Source organism: Pieris napi, chromosome 16 (assembly GCF_905475465.1).
Source record: "Pieris napi chromosome 16, ilPieNapi1.2, whole genome shotgun sequence".
In the NCBI taxonomy this organism is placed as follows: Eukaryota; Metazoa; Arthropoda; class Insecta; order Lepidoptera; family Pieridae; genus Pieris; species Pieris napi.
Window position 1 is genome coordinate 8,708,995 of NC_062249.1, and position 15,576 is coordinate 8,724,570.

Sequence of the window (15,576 nt, forward strand, 5' to 3'; positions counted from 1 at the left end):
TTGAATGCCTAACGGCTGATATAACTTACAGTTTAATAACAAACATTTAAAATTCTAACTTACTTTCTTTGTAGTATTAATTCAATTGACAGTTAATATTAATATAGATTTTTTTAATGCGATAATACTCCAATAATAGTTTTTCTTGTTGAATTGAAAAACTTTGATGCACTCATTTGAAAACTGTGTCGAAAAACGAAGATGACTAGTATACTGGACTGCGTTCCGTTTTAAATTGTAACCAGTATAGCTGGCTATAGAGAAACGGTTTCACAGTATACTAAATTGACGGTACTCTGTACAGTGGTCGCAGTGTATATCGGAACATACCCTTTATGTCATAATATGTATTCCATAATAACGCCATCTGTCGGCGCTTAACTGCCTGTCAGGGAAAGATGGAGTGATATAACCTAAAATCTAATATTAAATAGTATCTTCTTTATTTATTTACACGTATAATTCTATAAAAAGAATTAATTAAATGAAAATTTTGTTGGTAGAACTTAAAAATTAACTAACAGAATATATTTTTTGTCTACTATTGACAATCGCTTGTGGCACGAATGTCACAATTCATAGTTATTGTTTCCTAGCTACTGATATGAAAAATTGGCCCTTAGATTTAAATCCGAAAATCATTGTTTCTAACATTATTTTATTAATATTCAACTTAATAATGCCAAATTAATATAGACATACAATTTTATATGAAAATGATTGGTCGGGTAAGTGATGAATTTTATTATTGTCGAAATGAAAGTTACAATTTGGTAAATATTTTTCTAGTTAAAATTACCGTTTAATCGAAGTTGGGTAACATGTCCACTCGCTATGAACGCGCTTTTATCCCAAATAGAATGTGGTGGTGGGGCCGAGAAGTGCTCAGAGGTAGGTACACAGTTAAATGCTTCCTTACAAACCAGATACTTGTAACGATTACCTTATTTTTTGAAGGTTCAGTAATTATTTTCATTAAGGCAAGTAGGTGATCAATCAGTTTCTTAATAATACATATATCATTGGCATTATATTTTTAATTTAATAAATTTATTTACTCTCAATGGATTTGCTTGCTTTACCTTGAAAAGTAACTTATTTTTTATTTATATTAACTTCATAAAGATATTTCATAATGAATATAGTATAGTTTTATTTTAATTGGTTTTTAAATATATGTTTTTTTAGATAACCACACAATTGAAGAATGCAGAGGGATTAAATTTTCACAGCATAATTTTTGTGTCGCCTGACTCTACATTAGTGTCACAAAATGAAAGTACTGTTGTTGATTTTAGTCAGTCTAACGGGCAGACGCTTATTTCTGAATGGGTAATGCTTTGAATTTGAGCCTTATTTCGTTAAATAAATTTCGTTAGCTGTTCGGCCACGACGGCCTATTTCTACGGATACTTGCTATGTATGCTAGAGGTACACACACGCTGTTCCATAACTCTGATAATATGATGGGAGGAATGTTCGACACCATTACAAGAGCACACGCAGAACAGACCATTAAAATCAACGTCGGTCCCACTTCGATTTTGAGCTTTAGACCTCATGAATTGCATTCGAACATGCTAAACAAATGAGGAAGTTGAATAGATTTATTTAATCGGTGCCTTTTTCTAGCTAAACAAATACGGTTTTAAAAACACCAATATGTGCAAATATCTTTCGAGAACGACGGATTATGCACTAGTTAATATTGCTGAGTTACAGGTAATATTTATTTTCATACAAAAAGCACTGCTTATGGACGAGAATACAACTTATTCATATGAAAAACCCAGCGGCCATACCCCTCTTGGTACCATACCGGTCTTGGCCTCAGATTTCAATGTCTGCTTTGTGAATATTTGTTTTTTCTGATAGGAGATCAGCCTTCTGTTATACACGCTTTTTAGGTCTAAGTAATTATCCCCACGATGCTTTCACTGTATAAGAAATTATTAAATTCCCAAAAAAAGCTAAAAATTTCGGTCGAAGTTGAAGAGAGAACTTCTGAACTTATTAGGGCAGTTTTTGCCGCGTACCACCACTATGTGGAACCAGCTACCCACTGAAGAATTTCTTAACTTAGGGTCCTATAAGATAAAAGCATGCCAAGTGTTAAATGGCCGGCACGCAATTGCGAGCCCTCTGGCATTGAGTCTCCAATGGTGGCGGTATGTTGCTGCCCGTGTGGCCCCAGTCTATATAAAAAAAAAACAGGTATACAGCCGGGTTCTAACCTACATCGGGGTGAGAGTCACCCTCTAAGTCAACACTGCTACTTTTTTCAGATGCCGTGGTTTAAATCAAAAGGGTCTAATCCAGTTATGACAGTATATAATAGTTATAGCTATACGGAAGATATAAAATATGAGGCTAGGGTAATATTTTATGTTTTTTTAATAGCCGTGACTGCCCCTGAATGGTCTTGAAATTCTAGTCTGAACACATAAGAAAATTCACTAAATTTCTATGAAAAAACCTTTAAAACAAATATGAGTAAGATTATCTATAAATAATAATGATTATTAATCAGTTTTGTAAATTACACTTAAGATCAGTCAAATTGTAAAATTAAGTGATTATATTAAAAGGGCCGGTTACACACTTGCCAGCCTATTGGCATTTTGTGTCTATGGATGGTAATCATACTTAACACTAGAATAGTCAAATAATTATATTATAAATTGTTAAATGAAAAATTCAATTCTCTAGTTACTCAAGCTTCCATTGGATTATGGAAGTTTTAAACTGGTGATGGTTGTACCAACTGAAAAAGGCACGGTTTGCGGTCTGTTCCAAAGACTAGTTGAAAATGGTGTTAGCTCTGCACTCCAGTCCATTCAACCGCTGTTTACTGTAATATCTGATTTGAAATCCCCAAACATTAATTTTTACGAAGAAAATGAATTTATGTTAGAGGTTTGTATTTATTTATCTATTCTCATAAAATAATTATTAACAAATGTGAAAGAAAATACAGTTAATCGTTACAAAATTAAAAAACTCGCTGTGTAATTTAACCTTTAAATCAAAAACCAGCAAGTTTACCACGTACTTCAATATGGATTCCGACTTAAATATAGAGGTTTTATGCCAAATCGAAGTTTGATATCAGCGCTACGGAACACGAAAGAACTACATCGCGATGGAGTTTTATATTTTATCGTTAAATGGCTGTAATTTTTTTATTCGTAAGTTTTAATTATACAACTATAATATATAAATGTTTGTAGAAAAGTGAGAAAGAGGAGCCATGCCAAGGACTAAGTATAGGTAGTGTCAATATAAATGACGAAGGAGTTCTGTTAAAATGTCTAACATGTATGTAAATTGTTGTCATATTTTTTGTGTAAGTTGAAGTGGATTTGAGAATGGTTTAGGTTTTTTGTATTTAAGACAAGACGTCCGTCAGGTTAGCTAGTAACTTATACTAGATATTGTGATGTTAAAAGAGATTTAAAGAAAATATTAATCTGAAATATCACTTACCATACCGAATGTTGGTAGATAAACTGCATTATGATTTCCATTTAAAAAATAAATCAGTGGCGCTACAACCTCTTTTAGGTCTTGGCCTCAGATTTCTGAATCTGTTTCACGATCATTTTTTAAATCTAATAGGCAAGTAGGAGATGTCTCCAGTGCCTGACACACGCCGTCGACTTTTAGGGTGTAAGACATGTCGGTTTCCTCACGATGTTTTCCTTCACCGTTCGAGCAAATGTTAAATGCGCAAATAGAAAGAAAGTCCATTGTTGCACAGCAGGGGATCGAACCTACGACCTCAGGTATGAGAGTCGCACGCCAGCCACTAGATCAATATTTCTCCTGATTTCCATTTGTTCATACAAAAATTCCTGAATACCAGGGCCCTTACTCTGTAACTTCCAATAGCGATCCTGATCAGAATCAGTTTTTGATACTTGCGATTCCAAGGTTACGATATCAGCATTACAGATATTGAGAGAGCTACATCAAACTTGCATAGAAAAGTCTCTTAACTAAAGCTAAATAGGGATCGTTATTGTACGTGCAGTACGGGCGTAGGTATTGATCATGTTTTCTTGTGCGTCCATTGTAATGTGACGTAATTGCTTCATTAATAAATACGTATATTGTATAAGTTAATTTTAAAAGAGTTTATTATATTGAATTGTTTTAGGTATACACTCCCAAAGCAGCAGCCAACCCGATACTCAGTCATGTGCTAGTTTTGCACACACACAAAGATTTTTATTCACAATCATGTATAACGATTTCGCAATGTTTACTGGACAGTATGTGTCTCATTAAAATTACTCTTTTAAATTTGTATTTAATTCAAACAATTATGCTTTTTTCCCTTCTGAGATTCAAGAAACGGGTAAATAATTGTTGGAAATTGCAGTTTTTAATAGTAATTTTCATATTTTACGATAGCCTAAATTTCGTTACCTCTTCAAAAGGTAGATACTGATGTGTAGAGGCGAATAAATGTTTTTATCTGGACCCATAAAAGACCAGATTATAGGAATATAAGTTTCTGTGGTAATTAATAAAAACAAAATACATTTTAAAGTAATCGTTTATTGAAATGATTATTCCCAATTCAATACAACATTGAAGGATGGCCAGTGTCTACGTTTCACGTAAAACACAAAGATCGTGATACAAAAATGAAATGATACATGACATGACACCGGTCTGCGCTCAATGGTGACTCCTCAAGGCACTTAAGGTTTTGTTTGCTTTATTTTTAATGGCAAGTCGAAACTTTCAAGAAAAGCTCAGGCTACAGAAATGAAGGTAAGCAGAAACACAGACCGGCCAAGGCTACAAATTATTGCTTATCTGTCTTCAACTGAATTTTTACAACTAGCAACCGTTATCGGACCAAAATCTAGAATATATCTATGCAAATCCTTTAAAATCAGTCTGATCTAGTTATGGAACTTTGTTTATGCACAATAACAATTGCATCTATGTGGATCAATTTTGACACAGAACAGGGTCGAAATAAATATTGGCAAGTAAAATTGCTAGGAAAATAAATCTGCACAACCCGCTTACACCACAAAAAGTACAAAAGTCCCCCGAACTTATTACCTAACATTTCACTAATCTGAACGCTATCCGAACCTCAAGTAGCATTAAATATTACGCTTCTATAAATGCACTTCTTGTTACAATTTACAATTTTAATTACAACGGTTCAGTGTTTGTCAAAAAAAAATAATACTCGACAATACTGAAATTGCGGCATATTCTGCGAGTCACTTACATAAATATCTCTTTGGTGCTGTCATTTCCAGTTTATTGGACGCCATCTTGCGCAAACTAAACGCGCCGAACGTACGCCATTTTTAAATATACCTAACATGTCCAACGAGCTATCTTAATTAATATTTACATTTAAACTATTTACAAAATGGAATCATTGAGATCATTACAATGTTATCTACGATATTCTACGAGGTATGTCTAATGTTAAATAAAATAATACTTGGAAATAGACTGGTTCGGTACTCGACCGTCCGGAACCGTATTCGAGTTGAAACGGCGCAATGGATAAATAAAACATTGTATGATAAAAGAAAATCAACGGACGTACCGTATGACGTCACACGTTCTATTGCACATTGACCGCAATGTATATAAAAATAAAGGTGCTATTCGCCTATCAACCGAATCTTTCTTTAACGAGGAACATTAGTTTCTTCTTGCCTTTGTATTTTAGTTTGATTTCCTGTAACAAGGCAGCGAACTGGTGCGGCCCGTCGTGGGCCAGCGCGAATGTGTCGCGGGCTTTGCCTAAAAACAAACACAATAAAGTTAATTCTAGAAAGTTCTTAACTAATTTCAATATATCATTTGAAAATAAGACTGATTGAATGAAATTGATTCTGAATTTTAAAAAATTATGCATCCTTATAAAAGCTACTGAGGTAAAATCTATTCCAAGAGAAATAAATTAAATTGTTTTTAAAAACACCCGATCAGTAAAGTAAGCCTTTGAAATATCAAAATCGTGATTATAAGTAATTTATAACTCAAAGAAAACTTACCAAGAAAGTCCACAAAGTCCGCATAATGTCGTGGCGATATATGTGCGAGTCGCGCGTGAGTGGTAGAAGCGTAGGCCCGAAGCGCTGCTTCGAGCAGAGGCCGTAGGGGCGTAGGGGGTCGCGGGGGCGGCGGCCGCGACCGCGAACAACCCGCTGCCGCCACGCAACAACGCCGCAACACGTCCGACTGTGAAGACAATTGTTTTACTATCATTGTATACCATTTTGAGCTCTTAATACTTTTATTGACCCAATCGAATCGAAAATAGTTACGAAAATTTTAAAATTGTTTATCGTTTTTAAATACTGAACTCTTGCTATAATAGGTAGGTATTTTACATTTCTCAATAAAATTTAAGTACTTTTTATTCTTTAACATTATCCAGACATAATTTTAATCGAGGCGTAAAATTCAAAATTCAAAAATCATTTAATCATATTGGTAACACTTTGTACACTTATGACTTGTCTGTAAAGAAATACATATTAAATGCTTCTAATTTTACATTTAGTGCCAGTTCTCAAATCAAGGGCGTAGAACGGAAGAGAATAACTGGCAATAAACTCTCCGCCACTCTTTTTAATCGTCATGTTTTTTTTTTACACAACGTTTGTAAGGATCTGCAACCATTAAACCATGTTCCACATGACATCTTAAGTAATTAATAATAATAACATAAGTTAAAAACAAAGAGTTGTCCTCTATCAGCAGGAGGCACGGTGAAATAGGAGCACGCACTTACATTCTACACGCAGACCAGTCACCAGAGGCGTTCATATGTTCTCTTTAATATGAAGAGATACTAAGAAATAGTCCATTTAGCTCTAAAATTTTATTAAAAAAGCAAATTGTACGTTATATAAAAATAAATATTGCCTTTAATAAAATGTAACTTACAAGTACGGGCGCACACTGCACGTTCTTAACGAGTAAAGGCAACATAGCTTGAAGTTCCGCTCGGCCCAAGGAATGCGCCAGCGCAACCGCCCAGTGGATATCAGCTATCGCTGGATGACTATCCTGTAATTCAGAAAACAATTATCAATACTTTTTTTTACAAGATTAATAAGAAAGCATTGTTTTTTCTCTTTTTAAACGTTTCGTTTTGGCGATAGTCGTAAGATATATGCATATATAAGTTATAGTTTAATTATAGTTAATCAACAAAAATCTAAACATTACCACTTATTTCGAAGTGTTTCGATCTATTAAGGTGATATCAGACGGTTCATTTTTTGTTCATTTTCACCTTTCATTCGGTACATTTCACTCGAAATGAAATGTCTGAACAAAAAATGAAACACGAGTGCCGAATGAATTCATTAGTGAACCGATCCAACAGTGTTGGATATTGGCATCCGGTATCTTTCATTCCCACTCCGAATGAACGAGAAATGAACGGTCTGAACACTGAGAGAACGTTCATTCGGATTCGGCCATTTTGTTTCGAGTCCTGTAGCCGACGGACATCACGTTGTCGACGGAGTTATAACTTTTTTTTAACTTTTCTTCAAATTTACTTTCATCCATTCGAAGATGATTACAATATGAATCAGGATCTTCAACGGCTAGTTCTCTCAACAATGTATTGGAAGCTCCTAATAAATTTCTTCTTTCAATCCATGGTCGCACCCACCACCGTCGACGTTTTTTTGCTTAAGGTGATATCAGACGGTTCACTCGAATGATTGTTCACTCGAGTGAATGCTTCATTTTTTTTCATTCTATGTTCACACGGCTTAGACGAAATGATACAGAAATGAACATTCATTGTTCTTTCTTTTAAATATGTCATCGAATGAAGTCGTACGTCTTGGAATTAGTTTAATTTGTGATCATTTAATCAAAGAGTTGACAAAAAAGAAGCAAAGAAAACGTCGACGGTGGTGGGTGCGACCATGGATTGAAAGAAGAAATTTATTTAAAAAAAAAATTAATGTATTTTGATCGTTCCACTTGAACACCATTTTGCCGCATGAAAACAATATAATAACACACAGAAAAAAAAGTTATAACTTCGTCGACAACGTGATGTCCGTCGGCTACAGGACTCGAAATAAAATGGCCGAATCCGAATGAACGTTCTCTCAGTGTTCAGACCGTTCATTTCTCGTTCATTCGGAGTGGGAATGAAAGATACCGGATGCCAATATCCAACACTGTTGGATCGGTTCACTAATGAATTCATTCGGTACTCGTGTTTCATTTTTTGTTCAGACATTTCATTTTGAGTGAAATGTACCGAATGAAAGGTGAAAATGAACAAAAAATGAACCGTCTGATATCACCTTTAGTGACTATTTCATTTTCTTACTGTTTTTGTGTCATTTAATTTTATTTTTTTTCCTTCCTTCTTTATTGTAACTGATTCTAAACCGCTATGAGGAGGTAGCGCTGTAAATTGCCGTCATCATTACTATTTGGTGATGATGGAGCAATAGCTGACGATATCTCAAAGGCATAAACTATGTTTTTACTAGATGCACTCGCGAACTTCGTTTTGCCTTAAGATTTTCGTTTTATTGCTATTTTATTTTTAATCTTAGCCTACCTTTTTAGCTAAATACCAGCATAATATGTAATGTTTTTCTATACTATCCCATAGACGGTTCGCTTTTCAGGATTAAAACTTAAATACTACATAAACCTAAATTTTTAATTTTCTTCCAATATTTCCATAAAAATCTCAGAGAATAAATAAAAAAAACCCGAAGTGGCCGTCTTCGAGTTTTGGCGCTTAGCAACGTATTTTGCGATTCATTTTTAGTTATATAGATTAGATACGTCTTGGTAATAAATATTTTTTAAGCTAACCTGGTTATAATGCAGATGCAAATTCCGCATGGCCAGTGTTGCCAGCCGCATCGCTCTGGCGGGTTGCCCGCGTTGTTCCATATACCGGGCCACTGCGAACAGTTGGCTCGAGGCCAAAGCGCCTCTGGCCGCCGCTCCACCCACCGCTACACACGCTGCTTCGAACGCGCCTGCCGAGCCCTCACACACCGATAGCGCACTAAGAGCGCAACCAGGGGGATCCTGGTGATTAAATTCAGTTCATCAACATCAATTCATGTAAAAGGAATTGAAAAAACGCGTTCTTGAAAAATCAAATAAGTTTCTTTAAACTAATGCATATACTGAACAAAACATATTATTACCCTAAAAAACAGAAACTAAAGTCCAACATCCCTTTATTTATTTATTCTACACAATTTATTTTATTAATATCATTTTACAACATTTAAATTAAAGAACACCATTACCCCAGGCAAATCGTCTTGTGAAATAATATGTTTAAAGTGAAACCGGATATCGGAAAAACAAATGTTTTGTCTGTGTAATACTGGACTATACCAGACCTTAGATTTGAAAATTTTCAATTTCTATAAGATTTTTTTTAAAAATGTATTAGAAATCAAAACTAAAAATTGCCAAAATTGAAATAATGTTATATATTAAACTAGAACGTCAACTAAATAATTTTCACTTAACGCTTTGCACTGTATTATAATTGTACCTTATTCGCACACTGCAAGGCCAATGTCCTCGCACAGGAACTAAGTTTTTCTTGTTGTTCGAAGCTAAGGCCTAGTCTTAGAGCTGTGGCGTGGGACATGGCGGCTGCCGCAACAGGACCGGTAGCTTCAGTGGGCGTGAATAGTTCATACCTGGAAATTTAAAATGTATAGATTATTTTATAGAATGGATTATGATTTCATGTGTACTGTATCAACATACATGATCAAATATTTTGTCCTGTTATAAAGGAACATAAAAAGATTCCCCGAGTAGGTTTTTTATTCGGATCACAACAGGACAAACGAATTGACGTACATACAAAAATATGAAACATCTCATAATTTATTGAGAAGTCAAATCAGCCACTCACATTAAAATATTATCTGATTATACACTGTACGCAAAAGTACCTTTATCTGTGCAACTTTTTTTTTATAGATCAGGGGGCAAACGGGTAGGAGGCTCACCTGATGTTAAGTGATACCGCCGCCCATGGACACTCAATACCAGAGGGCTCGCGAGTGCGATGCCGGCCTTTTAAGAATTAGTACGCTCTTGAAGGACCTAAGTCAAATTAGTTCGGAAATACTTTAGGGCACCTGGTTCCACATAGTGGTGGTGCGCGGCAAAAACTGCCTTAAAACGCTCAGTTGTACTGAAATTATTAATTGTTTGCTCTTATGAAATATATTTCGCAAGTATTGGAGTAATTCAAATTGCATTTACAACTAATATTTGTAATTTTTTGTGCACTTACCACTTCTGCATAATGGACAGCAATGCGTCGAGACCTAACTCTGTGGCGCACGTGACCAGCCATCGGACCATCTCGCGACGTCGCCAGTTCACGGCTGACAGCGTCATTCGTAATACCTGCGAGATGTTACGTTTTATACATTTCCCGGGTGAAGGATATGTTATTTTCTATAACTAATACATATTTATTTATTTAGTAGTAGTGGCCATGGTCTTTGTGAAAGTTTTTTCAAGGAAGTGCAATGGTTTTAGTAAACCAAATTTGGTAATTCTTCATAGATAATTCTGATCCAAGGACAAGAGCGTTGTAAAATGTTATATTTAATTTATTTGCTAACATGCGTGTTTCTTGTTTTTTTTAATATAACGAAGTTTTAATAAATTCATAAAAAAATAATATCCATAACATAAAATATTGTTTTTTTTTAATTTTCATAACCTGGATACAAGTCCATTGGCCGAAACTTTTTTACTAAAGCGTTAAACAACAGTGTTGCCAATATAGAAAAAAAACGGTATTTTAATTTATTTCAAGAGCTCTAGCACGTCTGAAGGAAAATACCACACCTATCGACCATGTACCCAACAGAACTGCTTTATTACTAAATAAATAAATAGTAAATGTGAAAGGGTTATCACATTTACTATTAATGCTTCGATGTTCTTATTGTATTACTAACCTGTAGACCCAGCTCGAACGCAGCAGCCAACAGATCCCGATGGTGGTGAGGCGCGTCTGGCGGCGCAGCGTGACGTAACGCATCTTGCGCGAGGCGGAATAGCTGCGCAGCTGAGCGCACGTGGCGCTGCGCAGCCGCCAACGCAGCACGTAGACGACTGGGCGTACCACGGGCCGCGCCTACAAATGATTAAGATATCAATTAATACATGTTTAAAGATAGGACGATATAAACCAAATAGCGGCCCCAAGTGTGCCTAGAATGGGTGTGAATAGAAACTTTAAAAGGAGACCTTTTTCTAACTAGTAACATTCTAGCGAAGAAAATTTTGTACTAACAGTGGTTTGTGTTGAAATGTTGAACGTGAGGAGGTGTGTATGTGTGTCTGTGCGAGTGTATTTTAAGTTTGTAGTCAGGTATAATTTTTCGTTTGGATTTATAAACTTTACTTTGACAAGACAAACACAGTACAAACTTTAGGTCCACATTTCAAATAATGCATAGAGGTGGATAAACAATACTGACCCAAGAGCGCACTGGCCAAAGCCGCCTGCTGCTGCTCAGCGTGCTGTAGGGTATGCCACGCCCCCGTTCCACCCGCGCCCGCCCCGCCCCCGTCTAACGCGTACGCCTCTTCCACCATGGGCAGTCTGAAACATAACAGCACGGTGAGTCTTAGCATCCAGTTTTTCCATCCAAAAACTGGATGAATGTTGCTCAAGACAAATAGAAAAATATGGAGGAGGCTTTTACCCTTAAAGGGGCCATACAAAGGCTAGACCACTCAAAAAAAATCTAATTTTTTTTTTTTAAACTTATACTAACACAACTAATACTAATATTAAGGAATGTAAACGAACCAATTGTTGTATGGATTAATAGAGCTTTAATAATAATAGTCTTAGCTTATTTATTAAACAGTGATATATACATATAAATCAATAATGTTAGTATTTCAAAATACAATTTTTCTATAATATAATTTTTAGAGAAAGAAACATAATTCCATTTCCGTAACACATATATTCTATATGTAACACATAACTACATCAAATTGAATTAATTTTTTTTAGACTATTTATATGACTTCTGTCCATATCTATAAAATCTGAGATATATAATTAGATATACCTCATAGCTCTTAATCCAACCCGATACGCCAAATCCGGGTCAGTAGGCAGCAGAGCCAGAAACAGGAACCTCGCGAAGGTATGCGCCGGAGCAGACCTGGGATGGACCTTGGTGCCGAGACAGGAGGAGGGTCCTCCCGCCAATAGAGCCCGCGCTACACGACCACACACGCCCGCAGCTGCCTCACCCTCAACGCGCTGGAGTTGGCTTATTAATCTCTCTTCCTGGAATTAAAGAGATATCGTATAGGAATCATTTTACGAGAATTAATATATGGAAAAATGCTAATGTGTGTATGCGGCCATTCAAGTATTGATTTTCTTATTTGATGATTATGCCAATAGTAATTATTTACTTTTTTACACATATTATGCTTGAAAACGAAATGCATTTCGAAAATTCCTAAAAAAATTAATACGTTGATATATGTACTATTATTTTTGAAAGCTTTGCTTACTTTTCGCTGACAAAAGGAAGGGGTGGGGAGGGATACATTGCAGTAAATCTGCTTACGTAATACTTGATAGTGAATGACAAGAAAAAGAATGAAGCAAGAGAGGAATGTCAGGACCGTAGCACCTCTCCCTACCCCTTCAGGAAATAGGGGTGCTAGGGATAATATAAATAAATAAATAGACCAAAATGCCTCAAAATTTATGCTATTTAATTATATCTATGTTTAATTGACTATTTATATGACTTCTGTTCATTCCAACCCGAAACAATTGTTACAGAATCTAGGCACAGAAACCCAACCTCAATGGATTTAACCAATCACCAATACCTAAGTACAAATAAAATCAAATGGATTTTTGTAAAAGTCACTTACCTGTTTACAATACCTCTCCTGCGCGTACAGTCCGTTTGGCAGCATCCTTTGCATTCCAAGACCAAGCAGAGCTGCTTCTAACGCTAGTGCCAAGTAGGTCTCTTCGGGATTCTTACTGCCTGCTACCGGTACATGTTGATACCTATAAAGTATTTATTAGTAAATAGAAGAGAGAATGTCCACGAGAAAGAGATTGGATAGCGGGAAAAGACAAATGGAAGAATTTGGATTAGGCCTTCAGTCCGTCAGAGGTCGTGTTAAATTAAATATAATAAAATAAACTTTATGCAATTCTTGTTATAATACTCGAATATAAGCCATTTTTATTCTTTATTATCATAGCTTAAACAATTTATATATAGGTAAATAAACCACATAAGGAACAGTTTTCAAATGAATCAAAACATTCAGTAACATAATATACTTATGAACGAAAATTTATTTTCAATTTATAAGAGTTCACGAATTTTCTTATGAAAGGGAAATTAAATGATGACCAGTAGGTCGCCCCAGGTACCGCTAGATCGACAGAGTGGAGGAGGAGCTGCTGCTAAAAGGCAGAAATTGGTGAGAGGTGGCACAGGACCGCAAGCGCTGGAAGAATCTAATTTCGGGAGCCAAGACACTTTTTGGGTAGCAAAGCCAGCGAAGTAATGCTAAATTAACATTTACTAGCAGTACTCGAAACAATAAAATAAATCGGGGGCGCTACAACCTGTTTAGGTCCGGACCTCAATTTTAGTGTAGTCATTTGTCAATCTAATAGGCTAGTAGGCGATCAGCATCTCATACTGAGATCTTTGCCAGACAGACGACGTCGAATGTTTGTGTCTGAGGCAAGCCGGTTTCTTCACGATGTTTTCCTTCACCGTTTGAGCGAATGTTAAATGCGCGCATAGAAAGAAAGTCCATTGGAGCACAGCCGGTGTGGAACCTAAGACGTCAACAATGAGAGTCTCACGCTGAAGCCACTAGGCCAACACTCCTCTAGCAGCTCAAACTACAGTACTCAAATTAATTGTAAAACGGGCGAAGAACTGGCAAGAAACTATTACTTTCCCCGAGGTTTTTGTTTCAGAGGAGATGGCTACATATTGAAGCAATAAATCATAAAGAAACTGATCATAACGTGGCTTACCGAGGTGGAAGTCCGGTGTTGGGCTCCTCATCGATATAGGTGTGAAGTCGTGGCGACGCCCGTTGGTCGTCCGGCGCCAGGCACGCGTCAGCCAGACACTCGTACACGCACCAGATGGCCTCCAACGTCCAGCCCGTCCAACACCTACTGTCTATGGACATACGTGTAAAGAATTATTGTTACTAGAAATAGACGTATAATTTATATGAAGTGTTTTTTACTTAACTAAATACTGCCATAACATATTTGAGATCGAGTGAGATTTTGAGAAACGTTGGGAATTTCAGAACCCATTTAATAAATTGATTAAATACAATCCCTACAAACATTTATATTATGTAAAAAATTTGTTTATTTTTAATTATCTAGCATATCTGACTTCGGACTTCAGATACAGACTATTATGTGCAATTGACGGCCTTTTCGCTTGAAACGATCTTCTAAGTAACCCACTAATCGATTTTTTAAAGTAACAATCGATTAATAGGTTTATTTTTGAAGGGGCCAATGAGCAGTAGGCTCATCTGATGTTAATTGATACTGCGCACATGGATCCTCTCAATGCCAGAGGGCTCGCTAGTGCGTTGGCGGCCTTTTAAAAATTGGTACGCTGTTTTTTTTAGGACCCCAAGTCAAATTGATTCGGAAATACTACAGTAGGCAGCTGGTTCCACATAGTGGCAGTGCGCGGCAAAAACTACTTTAGCTTACTTTAATCTAATTAATGATCAACAGTTGATAGTTACCTTTCCCAATACATCGGTGCGTATGCGATAGCGCGCACGTGTCCGTATTCGATAAGCACGTGCCCGCGTCCATATGAGCACAAATCAGCGACAACTTCACTCTATCACATTGGCCGCCGCACGATTCGCTGCCACATTCCCTACTCGAGTTGTTACTGGAGTTGGAGTTGGTGGAATTACTACTTCCTGACGCCTCCCCTCCACCCGCGTCTAGCCATCTTTGTTGCGCTACTTCCTAAAAAATAATAAAGTAATTCTTTTAAAACATTGAAACGATTACGACCATTGTTAATTGTAATTTTTTTTTTGAAAATACAGGGGAAACCCCTTGTTAGTTTATTGGTGTTTTCTGTAGTTTTAGTTTATATATAATATATTAAGCGATATTAAAAAAAAATAACAAAAATTCTAGGCTTCTTAAATTATTTTGATATATCAATTAAAATAAGAAAAACGCAAAAAAAATAATGGTTTATAAGCAGAGAAATGTGAAATAAAATTTAATGCAACCATTAACTTTAATGACGTCATAACGTTAATAATTCAAAAGCGAATATTTCTATAGCGAAGTTGGTCTAATATATTATGAGAATTAGAAATATACCTGTCGATGTCTCATGGCCCTCGCAGCGGCAACGGCAAGTCTAAGAGCAGCGGGCGCACGTCCATGGGCACGTAAGGCCTCTATTCTGGCGCCCACTACTGGTAAATGTTCTGAAATAATTACCCTAATTA

At 36.2% G+C, this 15,576-nt stretch overlaps 2 protein-coding genes across 3 annotated transcripts in view; one reads left to right on the forward strand and one right to left on the reverse strand.

The window, feature by feature from the left end:
- Nucleotides 1-434: 434 nt before the first annotated feature.
- LOC125057198 lies at nt 435-5,192 on the forward strand. 2 transcript variants are annotated; one of them, XM_047660720.1, is made up of 8 exons: nt 440-728; nt 790-891; nt 1,189-1,332; nt 1,633-1,722; nt 2,286-2,375; nt 2,710-2,916; nt 3,231-3,318; nt 4,160-4,305. In XM_047660720.1, the coding sequence occupies exons 1-8, from the start codon at nt 711-713 to the stop codon at nt 4,288-4,290; spliced, it is 870 nt and encodes a 289-aa protein (XP_047516676.1). In that variant the 5' UTR covers nt 440-710; the 3' UTR covers nt 4,291-4,305. The 2 variants fall into 2 exon arrangements, with proteins under 2 accessions (XP_047516675.1, XP_047516676.1); XM_047660719.1 differs by lacking the exon at nt 3,231-3,318 and having other exon boundaries at nt 435-728; nt 4,160-5,192.
- The window catches only part of LOC125057197 (zinc finger SWIM domain-containing protein 5-like), a 59,950-nt gene continuing 48,920 nt past the window's right edge, over nt 4,547-15,576 (reverse strand). Inside the window, exons 11-23 of the mRNA XM_047660718.1 lie at nt 15,446-15,555; nt 14,842-15,076; nt 14,096-14,246; nt 12,958-13,099; nt 12,129-12,352; nt 11,523-11,647; nt 10,998-11,176; nt 10,319-10,434; nt 9,560-9,710; nt 8,857-9,078; nt 6,940-7,062; nt 6,042-6,228; nt 4,547-5,787 (exon numbers count right to left, since the gene is read on the reverse strand). Of these exons, the coding sequence (XP_047516674.1) occupies nt 5,657-5,787; nt 6,042-6,228; nt 6,940-7,062; nt 8,857-9,078; nt 9,560-9,710; nt 10,319-10,434; nt 10,998-11,176; nt 11,523-11,647; nt 12,129-12,352; nt 12,958-13,099; nt 14,096-14,246; nt 14,842-15,076; nt 15,446-15,555 (2,096 nt within the window). The 3' untranslated portion in view covers nt 4,547-5,656. The remainder of the gene's footprint in view (nt 5,788-6,041; nt 6,229-6,939; nt 7,063-8,856; nt 9,079-9,559; nt 9,711-10,318; nt 10,435-10,997; nt 11,177-11,522; nt 11,648-12,128; nt 12,353-12,957; nt 13,100-14,095; nt 14,247-14,841; nt 15,077-15,445; nt 15,556-15,576) is intronic.